The 14,570-nt window shown below is 32.1% G+C and overlaps 1 protein-coding gene across 2 annotated transcripts in view; it reads right to left on the reverse strand.

Moving 5' to 3' along the window:
- Positions 1 to 14,570, reverse strand: part of LOC117330792 — a 41,204-nt gene that overhangs the window by 12,548 nt on the left and 14,086 nt on the right. For both annotated transcript variants that reach the window (XM_033889276.1, XM_033889277.1), the window contains exons 2-4: positions 10,556 to 10,965; positions 10,259 to 10,338; positions 88 to 211 (exon numbers count right to left, since the gene is read on the reverse strand). In XM_033889276.1, the coding sequence (XP_033745167.1) occupies positions 88 to 211; positions 10,259 to 10,338; positions 10,556 to 10,965 (614 nt within the window). The remainder of the gene's footprint in view (positions 1 to 87; positions 212 to 10,258; positions 10,339 to 10,555; positions 10,966 to 14,570) is intronic.

A 14,570-nucleotide genomic window follows, 5' to 3' on the forward strand; every position in this document is an offset into this window, starting at 1 on the left:
CCACAAGACCAAAATTATAAACCGCCCTGTTATTGATAATTTTGATAAAAGGTGCTGAATAAAAACAATAAAACATTGTGTTCCTACCTGTTTGTCTGCCTTGAAGTAGTCAGTATTGAGCCGCTTGTTACTGATAACTCCTGTGTGTTCAGCCGCCTCCAGGCAGTGGTCAATCTCTTCCATCTGGGTGTGGTACGCGGTGTCCTCATTCCTGTAATTAATATATGAAAAGTGTGCAAAATATACACTGCACCAAATATGAATTTATTTAAAACTAGAGTTTCTAGACAAAAGTAAATTTATTCCAATTAGTTGTGCTACGCGATGTCCTCATTTCTGTAAAAACCATATAAGAATTGTACAGCTAATATACTGCAGCTCTTTGAATATGAATTTATTCAAAGCTAGAGACTCTAGTCAATAGCCAATTTCTTTAATCTGTGTGTTGTACCTTTTAAAACAATTACCTCTTCGATGAATTTGTCGAGATATATTGCCATACATATTGTTCGTCTTAATAAATTTATTTCCGATTGATTTAGGTTTGGTTATGTTCTTTTCTTTTGGCAAGTTTATGTTCTCATGTTTTGGCGGTTAATATTCAGAGTGTAGGTATGTGAAACTGAGACATTGAATTACGTCTGCGTATATGTTTGCCATACAGATATCAAAAATTGATTCCTCTCTCTCTCTCTCTCTCTCTCTCTCTCTCTCTCTCTCTCTCTCTCTCCATATTTTATTGATAGCTTTCGGTATTATACAACATAACTTCATTGGATTTTTAAGAAAACAAAACATACATTTGCTATCAAACAAGTGATTATATGCATACAAAAGATGACATTTATTATGCAGATAGATTATAAATGCACTTTTATTACATACATACATGTACGACCAAAAATTGATTTAACATATACATATGTAATTGTGTTTATAGAACAGCTGTAGAAAGCACGTGTGTAAAGATGACATACGTGTACAAAATAAAGCATTGTTTTAGCCCTGATATATTTATTTTCATGAGATTACAAGACTTGAAGTGTTGCGACCAAATAACAACACATACTGTTAACGTGGAAATTTACGCGAGGGGGGAAATTACGCTAATTACACGGAGTCCTTTTGATCGCGAAAGTTCCCCCCACGCGTATTATTTGATATCAATTTGCGTAATCTCGAACAACAAACGCATGTGGATCGATCGCGAAAATTACCCCAACGCGTATAGTTTACATATCGAAATAGCGAAAATAAACCCCCGCAAAAATAACCACGTTTGCAGTAGTACCTATACACTTTATACGAAGGTCGAACACAAACATTGTAGAACCACTAGTGTACTGGACCCATTGACGGCCAATCCTTTATACTACACCAAACTTACTGCCTTTTAAATACATTCTAGCCAAATCGATAGGTTATTGTGCTTATGTAATTTTGTTGAGTGACTCGATCAAAGTATAGGCTACATGTAAACAAGCGGTGATACGCGTGTTTGGTAAAAGTCAACAATCAACAATCTAAATATTTATTTATGTAATCAATTTGTTTGCTTGGACAATTACTGGACACTCGTGTAGAAAAGTAAATTAACATTTAATATAGTAATTTGTATATTAATCACCGACAAAGACGAATTCTAAATGAAAAATATGCTTTCCTTTTTTATTTTTGTTGGGTGTTTCCAAAGAATGAAATTCTATCCCTCACCTTTCATTTAAACTGAGTATAATAATAGTTATCTAAAATCTGTGTGCTCGATTTACATTACGGTTTTAACTGTAGTGCTCATGGGGAAACTGTAGATACCGTTCATCTATAAGGTGGCGCACAGCGCTTTCAACTAAATACACAATGTATCCTACCTATTATATATACAATGTATCCTACCAACTAAATATACTATGTATCCTACCTATTACATATACAATGTATCCTACCTATTATATATACAATGTATCCTATCTATTATATATACAATGTATCCTACCTATTATATATACAATGTATCCTACCTACTATATATACAATGTATTCTACCTATTATATATACAATGTATCCTACCTATTATATATACAATGTATCCTACCAACTGAATATACTATGTATCCTACCAACTAAATATACAACGTCCTACCAACTAAATATACAATGTATCCTACCAACTAAATATAATAATGTATCCTACCAACTAAATATACAATGTATCCTACCAACTAAATATAATAATGTATCCTACCAACTAAATATACAATGTATCCTACCAACTAAATATAATAATGTATCCTACCAACTAAATATACAACGTATCCTACCAACTAAATATACTATGTATCCTACCAACTAAATATGCTATGTATCCTACCAACTAAATATACTATGTATCCTACCAACTAAATATACAATACATCCTACTAACTAAATATACCATGTATCCTACCAACTAAATATACAACGTATCCTACCAACTAAATATACTATGTATCCTCCCAACTAAATATACAACGTATCCTACCAACTAAATATACTATGTATCCTACCAACTAAATATGCTATGTATCCTACCAACTAAATATACAACGTATCCTACCAACTAAATATACTATGTATGCTACAAACTAAGTATACAACGTATCCTACCAACTAAATATGCTATGTATCCTACCAACTAAATATACAACGTATCCTACCAACTAAATATACAATGTATGCTACAAACTAAGTATACAACGTATCCTACCAACTAAATATGCTATGTATCCTACCAACTAAATATACTATGTATCCTACCAACTAAATATACTATGTATCCTACCAACTAAATATACAACGTATCCTACCAACTAAATATACAACGTATCCTACCAACTAAATATACAACGTATCCTACCAACTAAATATACAATGTATGCTACAAACTAAGTATACAACGTATCCTACCAACTAAATATGCTATGTATCCTACCAACTAAATATACTATGTATCCTATCAACTAAATATACAACGTATCCTACCAACTAAATATACAACGTATCCTACCAACTAAATATACCATGTATGCTACAAACTAAGTATACAACGTATCCTACCAACTAAATATGCTATGTATCCTACCAACTAAATATACTATGTATCCTACCAACTAAATATACTATGTATCCTACCAACTAAATATACAACGTATCCTACCAACTAAATATACAACGTATCCTACCAACTAAATATACAACGTATCCTACCAACTAAATATACCATGTATCCTACCAACTAAATATACAACGTATCCTACCAACTAAATATACCATGTATCCTACCAACTAAATATACAACGTATCCTACCAACTAAATATACAATATATCCTACCAACTAAATATACAACGTATCCTACCAACTAAATATACAACGTATCCTACCAACTAAATATACAACTATCCTACCAACTAAATATACCATGTATCCTACCAACTAAATATACAACGTATCCTACCAACTAAATATACAACGTATCCTTCCAACTAAATATACAACGTATCCTACCAACTAAATATACAACGTATCCTACCAACTAAATATACCATGTATCCTACCAACTAAATATACAACGTATCCTACCAACTAAATATACAATATATCCTACCAACTAAATATACAACGTATCCTACCAACTAAATATACAACGTATCCTACCAACTAAATATACAACGTATCCTACCAACTAAATATACCATGTATCCTACCAACTAAATATACCATGTATCCTACCAACTAAATATACAACGTATCCTACCAACTAAATATACAACGTATCCTACCAACTAAATATACCATGTATCCTACCAACTAAATATACTATGTATCCTACAAACTAAATATACCATGTATGCTCCCAACTAAATATACAACGTATCCTACCAACTAAATATACCATGTATGCTCCCAACTAAATATACAACGTATCCTACCAACTAAATATACAACGTATCCTACCAACTAAATATACAACGTATCCTACCAACTAAATATACAACGTATCCTACCAACTAAATATACAACGTATCCTACCAACTAAATATACAACGTATCCTACCAACTAAATATACAACATATCCTACCAACTAAATATACAATACATCCTACCAACTAAATATACAATATATCCTACCAACTAAATATACAATACATCCTACCAACTAAATATACAATATATCCTACCAACTAAATATACAACGTATCCTACCAACTAAATATACAATATATCCTTCCAACTAAATATACAACGTATCCTACCAACTAAATATACTATGTATCCTACCAACTAAATATACAACGTATCCTACCAACTAAATATACTATATATCCTACCAACTAAATATACAACGTATTCTACAAACTAAATATACAACGTATCCTACAAACTAAATATACAACGTATCCTACCAACTAAATATACAATATATCCTACTGACTAAATATACAACGTATCCTACCAACTAAATATACAATATATCCTACTGACTAAATATACAACGTATCCTACCAACTAAATATACAACGTATCCTACCAACTAAAGATACAACGTATCCTACCAACTAAATATACAACGTATCCTACCAACTAAATATACCATGTATCCTACCAACTAAATATACAACGTATCCTACCAACTAAATGTACAACGTATCCTACCAACTAAATATACAATATATCCTACCAATTAAATATACAACGTATCCTACCAACTAAATATACAATATATCCTACCAACTAAATATACAACGTATCCTACCAACTAAATATACAACGTATCCTACCAACTAAATATACAACGTATCCTACCAACTAAATATACAATATATCCTACCAACTAAATATACAACGTATCCTACCAACTAAATATACAACGTATCCTACCAACTAAATATACTATGTATCCTACCAACTAAATATACAACGTATCCTACCAACTAAATATACAACGTATCCTACCAACTAAATATACAACGTATCCTACCAACTAAATATACAATATATCCTACCAATTAAATATACAACGTATCCTACCAACTAAATATACAACGTATCCTACCAACTAAATATACAACGTATCCTACCAACTAAATATACAACGTATCCTACCAACTAAATATACAACGTATCCTACCAACTAAACATACAACGTATCCTACCAACTAAATATACTATGTATCCTACCAACTAAATATACAACGTATCCTACCAATTAAATATACAACGTATCCTACCAACTAAATATACAACGTATCCTACCAACTAAATATACAACGTATCCTACCAACTAAATATACAACGTATCCTACCAACTAAATATACTATGTATCCTACCAACTAAATTTACAACGTATCCTACCAACTAAATATACCATGTATCCTACCAACTAAATATACTATGTATCCTACCAACTAAATATACCATGTATCCTACCAACTAAATATACAACGTATCCTACCAACTAAATATACAACGTATCCTACCAACTAAATATACAATATATCCTACCAACTAAATATACAACGTATCCTACCAACTAAATATACAACGTATCCTACCAACTAAATATACCATGTATCCTACCAACTAAATATACAACGTATCCTACCAACTAAATATACAATGTATCCTACCAACTAAATATACTATGTATCCTACCAACTAAATATACAACGTATCCTACCAACTAAATATACAACGTATCCTACCAACTAAATATACAATGTATCCTACCAACTAAATATACAACGTATCCTACCAACTAAATATACCATGTATCCTACCAACTAAATATACTATGTATCCTACCAACTAAATATACAACGTATCCTACCAACTAAATATACAATGTATCCTACCAACTAAATATACAACGTATCCTACCAACTAAATATACAACGTATCCTACCAACTAAATATACAACGTATCCTACCAACTAAATATACAATGTATCCTACCAACTAAATATACAACGTATCCTACCAACTAAATATACAACGTATCCTACCAACTAAATATACTATGTATCCTACCAACTAAATATACTATGTATCCTACCAACTAAATATACAACGTATCCTACCAACTAAATATACAACGTATCCTACCAACTAAATATACAACGTATCCTACCAACTAAATATACAATGTATCCTACCAACTAAATATACAACGTATCCTACCAACTAAATATACAACGTATCCTACCAACTAAATATACTATGTATCCTACCAACTAAATATACAATGTATCCTACCAACTAAATATACAACGTATCCTACCAACTAAATATACCATGTATCCTACCAACTAAATATAAATATCCTACCAACTAAATATACAACGTATCCTACCAACTAAATATACTATGTATCCTACCAACTAAATATACAACGTATCCTACCAACTAAATATACAACATATCCTACCAACTAAATATACTATGTATCCTACCAACTAAATATACAACGTATCCTACCAACTAAATATACAACGTATCCTACCAACTAAATATACAACTGTATCCTACCAACTAAATATATCCATGTATCCTACCAACTAAATATACCATGTATCCTACCCAACTAAATATACCATGTATCCTACCAACTAAATATACAAATATCCTACAACTAAATATACAACGTATCCTACAACTAAATATACAATGTATCCTACCAACTAAATATACAACGTATCCTACCAACTAATATACAACGTATCTACCAACTAACTATACTAATAGTATCCTTACCAATAAACTTACGTATCCTACCAACTAAATGTACTATGTATCCTATCAACTAAATATACTATGTATCCTACCAACTAAATATACCATGTATCCTACCAACTAAATATACAATGTATCCTACCAACTAAATATACCATGTATCCTACCAACTAAATATGTACTAATGTATCCTACCAACTAAATATACAACGTATCCTACCAACTAAATACTACAACGTATCCTAACCAACTAAATATCAAGTATACCTTACCAACTAAATATACAACGTATCCTACCAACTAAATATACACGTATCCTACCAACTAAATATACAACGTATCCTACCAACTAAATATACAACGTATCCTACAAACTAAATATACAATGTATCCTACCAACTAAATATACTACGTATCCTACCAACTAAATATACAACGTATCCTACCAACTAAATATACTATGTATCCTACCAACTAAATATACAATGTATCCTACCACCTAAATATACTATGTATCCTACCAACTAAATAGACAACGTATCCTACCACTAAATATACAATGTATCCTACCAACTAAATATACAATACATCCTACCAACTAAATATACAATATATCCTACCAACTAAATATACAACGTATCCTACCAACTAAATATACAATATATCCTTCCAACTAAATATACAACGTATCCTACCAACTAAATATACAACGTATCCTACCAAATAAATATACAATATATCCTTCCAACTAAATATACAACGTATCCTACCAACTAAATATACAATATATCCTTCCAACTAAATATACAACGTATCCTACCAACTAAATATACAACGTATCCTACCAACTAAATATACAATACATCCTACCAACTAAATATACAATATATCCTACCAACTAAATATACAATATATCCTTCCAACTAAATATACAATGTATCCTACCAACTAAATATACCATGTATCCTACCAACTAAATATACAACGTATCCTACCAACTAAATATACAATATATCCTACCAACTAAATATACAATACATCCTACCAACTAAATATACAATATATCCTACCAACTAAATATACAACGTATCCTACCAACTAAATATACAATATATCCTACCAACTAAATATACAACGTATCCTACCAACTAAATATACAACGTATCCTACCAACTAAATATACAATATATCCTACCAACTAAATATACAACGTATCCTACCAACTAAATATACAATATATCCTACCAACTAAATATACAACGTATCCTACCAACTAAATATACAACGTATCCTACCAACTAAATATACAATATATCCTACCAACTAAATATACAATATATCCTACCAACTAAATATACTATGTATCCTACCAACTAAATATACTATGTATCCTACCAACTAAATATACTATGTATCCTACCAACTAAATACACTTTGTATCCTACCAACTAAATATACAACGTATCCTACCAACTAAATATACTATGTATCCTACCAACTAAATATACAACGTATCCTACCAACTAAATATACAATATATCCTACCAACTAAATATACAACGTATCCTACCAACTAAATATACAACGTATCCTACCAACTAAATATACAATACATCCTACCAACTAAATATACAACGTATCCTACCAACTAAATATACAATATATCCTTCCAACTAAATATACAACGTATCCTACCAACTAAATATACAACGTATCCTACCAAATAAATATACAATATATCCTTCCAACTAAATATACAACGTATCCTACCAACTAAATATACAATATATCCTTCCAACTAAATATACAACGTATCCTACCAACTAAATATACAATACATCCTACCAACTAAATATACAATATATCCTACCAACTAAATATACAATATATCCTACCAACTAAATATACTATGTATCCTACCAACTAAATATACTATGTATCCTACCAACTAAATATACTATGTATCCTACCAACTAAATACACTTTGTATCCTACCAACTAAATATACAACGTATCCTTCCAACTAAATATACTATGTATCCTACCAACTAAATATACTATGTATCCTACCAACTAAATATACTATGTATCCTACCAACTAAATATACTATGTATCCTACCAACTACATATACAACGTATCCTACCAACTAAATATACAACGTATCCTACCAACTAAACATACAATGTATCCTACCAACTAAATATGCTATGTATCCTACCAACTAAATATACAATACATCCTACCAACTAAATATACAATACATCCTACCAACTAAATATACTATGTATCCTACCAACTAAATATACTATGTATCCTACCAACTACATATAAAACGTATCCTACCAACTAAATATACTATGTATCCTACCAACTAATTATACAATGTATACCAATGGATGATACAAACGATATAAACATCTCTCAAAGCAAACTGGGTGTTTGACAAACCATGAATTAAACTGTATCACTTAGCTGTTTCGTCCTTCTAGGACTCGTCAGTGATACAAAATCGTGATCATAAGAGGCGATCAAAAAGCTTTAAATAAGTAGACAGAGATGTCAAAACCTGGAAGGGGAGGTACGAAAGACCAATTTCTTTTTTATGATATTTCAAATGAGCAGTTTATCCTTTTGGATTTCAAAAGAAAAATATAATAATGAATTTCAAAGAAATGTTAATTACGTGTGTATATTCTTAACCGGGCACTATGCAAATTACAAAATAATAACTATAAAACTTGTCTCTATATGTATTTTGTGAGTCAGTCTTTCAGGTCAAATAATTAACGTGCATAGGCGATTTTAACTATTTATAAAACCATTTTTTTGTTTTTGATATGTATACACCAAAATTTACCAACATCCGGTGACATTAGTTCAAACAGTGAACTACTTTCTGATAAAAGAACTCATAATTTGACAGCCAAACTTCAGTATCTCAAACTCTTAACTAGAAAACATATAATCAGTTTCTGTATTCATCGAGATAACGAGGTTCGACTGGGCAAATGTATGAAAGTAATGGCACAATGTATGGAGCGTTCTGGTGTTAAAATTTGCTAACATTTGAATTTGTAATAAGTTACTGTGATTGCCTCTCGAATGCAAATTGGATAAATCCTTTTGCAGAAAGCTTTTTGTTTAATGTAAAACAAATACGCTGTCTTCCAAGTCCATATTGCAGTATACCATGTTTCAACCATGGCAAAATAACAGTGATAAACAAACAATGTGTTATTGCATTCACATAAGTATGACTGCTATAGGAATTCGATGCGACTTCACAGTGGAATGCCTAAGCACTCGGATTTCAGTTATTTCCATTCAATCACAAATGTTATGTTGATGTCACGTTTGCCTCTTCATTGAAATAAATATAGTTTCAAACATGACATTTAAACCCTACACAAATAGTCATTTGGACCAAAAATCACATATCTCATATGTTTGAAACTAAATATATCAATTTAACGATGCATTACTTACCATAGTTTTATCAGTCGTTTATGTTTTCTGTGAAGTACTGTACAAATGTATGCCCACATGCGGAATTTGTGAGCTGTTTTCTGCAACAAAAATGGAAGACGCTATGTATTTTCATTTTCTGAATCTTTCAAACGCTTGAAATATGAATGTTATATACAGTTGGGTTTGTTTGTTTTTTTTTTTTTTACATTTTTCGGGACATTTACCGAAATATCAAATATATGCCGTGCCTAAAATTTGACATTGAAATGAATTAGTCGTTATCCCTCTAACATTATCATTTCTATTCAAACTCACCGATTTCTTCGCTGTAGATTTCTTTCTTTCCAATGCAGCCATATGCATGAGGAGGTAAAGTTTAGGATCCTGCAAACCGGAAGTAGAAGTTGCACTAGGATCACTTCTGCGCTTGCCTGTCACCCTACTTCCGTTCGTGAGGGCCATGGACGTGCCATGGACAGTCCCTCGTCGATATCGTTCAGTTGGCATCATGACGTCATGACTTGCGTCATCACCAGTTGATCTGATAAGTCTGTGTTTTGTTCCGAGCTGGGCGAATTTCACTATCGTGCTAAATTTTTGAGAATTCCTTCTCTGTAAATTTGCACCTTTTCCACTTCCGGTTATAGATGATCGTCTATGGATGTCAAAGACATCGCCCATAGACCTGCCATGGCGCGGGACCCGCAATGGATTGTTTTCTTCAACTGAAAGAAGATTCATGGTGGGTTTAAAACATTGCACAACTGTATGGTTCTACATATCCATTCTAATTCCGAGTCGTCATATCATGTCTGCGAAAGTTGTAGTCATGTAAAGATGATATTTGCAAAACCAATAAAACAATTTCGCTGATTGTTTTTTAATCTATAAGGATATATCGGTTTTCAAACATAGCCCGTTTGAAATTAATATCCCTTGTAGTAGAGATATGGTGTCATATCTCCGAGTCTCAGTACGCTTTACCACCATACGTAACCTCGATCAATATAACACATATTCCACGGCTTACACGTTAAATATCCAAAGGATGTCTGAGGCTTCAAAAGTAAGACGTTTAAAAGTTATATCTTCTTTGAAGATTACATATGACGTTATTGCACTTATTTACTACCGAACATGGGATCAATTAGCTCTCAGACCGGAATGAGAGAATTGATTGCCGAGTAAGCTCCTCACTTGAAACCAATGTTCACAAGGTCAAGATATTTGACGTGGAATACTCGGTGTGGTTCCGCCATGTGTGTTGTCATTCACTCGTCAAACATAAGAGGTATTTTAGAGAGTCCATATTGCGTAATGCAAAATCACACAAAATAGGAAATATTTTGAAATAAATCCCAAGTAAACAAATATATTGTCTTCCTTCGAATGAATCTCGATGATTTGTGATTTGTGACAAATTACATGTCAAACTTTGGTACGAGAGTGACGCTACTATTTGAGGTTCTTAAATCTAATGGTAAACTTTGTCATTTATATTTGTCAAATTCAGAGTGAAATAAAGTGATTGTTATCATAGCGTTCCGCGCGGTACTAAATCGTCGAAAACACTTAATTTGTTCCTTGGTTGCGAATTTAATCCATAAATATGATATTCCTAACTGAACTAGTTTCTTATTTATAACTGAATATTAATTAGAAAGCAAATTTACACTTCTCAGGACGTTATCACAATGAAATTTGAGAGCAGCAGCGATGAAATCTACATAAAATGTGTTTCGTTTACTGATAAACTTTGAACATCAATTGTCAACCAACACTTTGACACCAAAATAAATCGAGTATAATCCCTTCGCCTCCATCGAAATCACTTTAAATCAGACGAAATGCATTGTAGCTGTGTCTTCAATAATACAGCATCCAGAAACATTATACCAAAATCACACACAAAAATCACTTCAGGGACACAATTGACGTTCCATACAATTCACACATGCTACCGTAGACATCGCAACACTTGTATGTCTGAAATCTCTATTGACAATTGGCGAACGCTTAATTAAGCGCCGTGCGCAAGCATTCTCAATACGTTGTTGATCTTCAATCAAGAAAAATCCTAGGTCAAAGGTCATCTTGTGTCAATACTGGCAGGGCGTTATTGACACATTTAAAACAGTGTAAGTAGTTTGTCTTTATCAAATATTGGAGACACGAATATGTGTACAGGTAACTTTAAGATACACACGTCATGTTAAGGTCTTAATAAACCAAATCATCTTCAAACAGGAATGGATAACGATTTATTCTCCATGACGAAAATACGTCACATTTTATCAACTTCGACACACTACTGAAACAGTTCAACATGCTTTGACTTAAGTATTTGTATATACAAAGATTTCAGCCTTTTAAAGTAAGAACGTACATTTATAGCTCGAAGGCTTTCACTGAGCCTTGAAACATTTGCTTGAGTGAATTTGTTATTATTTTATCAAATCCCTTATAATTCAATTTGATTTAAATGTAAGCCAGTGTATTGCCGTAAATAGGGTTGTCAACTCACTTTATCACCATAAATGTAGACATCGTAATTTAAATCATATTAAAACTACCCTTGAATTTAACATGATTCCGTATATATTTATATATAAATTGATAATTTAAAGTATCAGATGGACCTGTGATAATACTCTGACCTTGACGAATCTGAATTAAACATATATAAAAGGATATTTAATAATATTATTAAACAAGATTTAAATCTGCAAAGCGATATACTTTTTTCTCACATCGATATGTGGTAGTTTGTGACATTATGAACACCCCGCCAGGTATATATAATCATTTCTCAGGTAAAAACTCAGGTTACCTGTTCTAAGTTTAGAAATTTATGTTTTTTGGATCAAAGTCCTCTGCGTCACAATTATTTACATACATGTATGTGATTTTAACACATGACGAATTAACGCAGAGATGTTTTAATTGGTCTATTAATGTTGAGTACTGGGAACAGTTCATTTACACATGCATTATTTACATTAAGATGACTCGATAACATTTATACAAACACCCCACTCCTCTATTACGGAAGAACATGAAAAGCTCACAAAGCGAAATATGTTTTCTTCTTTTATGATGCAAAAGCTATGATATAGATTAACAAGCTTGCATTAAGAAGGCAAGGTCATGTCTAATTTCTCCAATATTCTTTAATCAATAACATAATAAATCGCTACTTAATATGACTAGCCTCATAAACTGGTACAGAGAAAAAACATACATATCTAAGTCATGCCTGTGTTAAATTCTGATACAATTAATTATATAGACTAACAATATGTGATGTTTTCAAAACTAAAAAAGAACAAAAAAATATTAAATAAGTCATAAACAGTCATGTCTTCTAATCATATTGACTTCAATATCATCATACTGTACTCTACGTAGGTGTTGGTTAGTTTAGTCCGATAAATGAGGATACTTCTAGAGGAGACGCTTTTAATGGTTTCCGATGACGTGACGTAACAGGAAGGTCAACATAATTCCAATTTGTATAAACCTTTTAGTGTAAATTGTACATTATGATCATCACACTTTAATTTGTAAGTAAAATCAGCCTTGGGCTATATCAATCACGTGATTTCGTATGCATGTATGTATTGTGATATACCCTTGGTGGGGTCTTAGGACAAGTCTATTGTGTTTGTTTATCTTGGCTAACGTATACATTTACTGGTGGGAAGTGTCTTAACATTTCAAACAATATCTTCTAATAAAGTATACTGCATAACGTATTACTACAATTTGGCTTGAAAGCGATAGCTCAGTCGGTTCGAGCGTCCGCCACGTAACCTCAGGTAAAGGTCCGAGGTGCGTGATTTGACGCTCCCTACCCATGTCCGTTTGTGTTTGTCGGGAAGCTAGGAAACGGACCCGTTTGTGTTGTCTTAGATGTGTCCATGGGCAAGACATTTTAATCTAATTGCTCTGGATGGAATTAGACGCGACTTTCGAAGTTTGTTTAGTGAGGTAGTCACCAACTACTACAAAGAGGCCCCGCCTAAAAATGATCCCTGGCTGATGATGGGACGATAACCCATACAAACAAACAAACTATTGTATGTTTTGTTTAAAAAAATAATACCTTGACCACAAGCTTATATAAATTAAATGAATATGTAATGTTACAAAACTTTGCATTTAGATACCGTGAGTTCGAATATTTAAGTAATGTGTCTACGAATATTTAAAGTAACCCAAATACATATTGAAAACCCCTGCAACACTTATAATTTAATTTTGATAACAAGGGTGGCCAAAAGACAATGGGATTTTTTTAAAGTAGGTCAAGGGTCACGGTCAAGATCAG

Source organism: Pecten maximus, chromosome 7, assembly GCF_902652985.1.
Source record: "Pecten maximus chromosome 7, xPecMax1.1, whole genome shotgun sequence".
NCBI classification, from domain to species: Eukaryota; Metazoa; Mollusca; class Bivalvia; order Pectinida; family Pectinidae; genus Pecten; species Pecten maximus.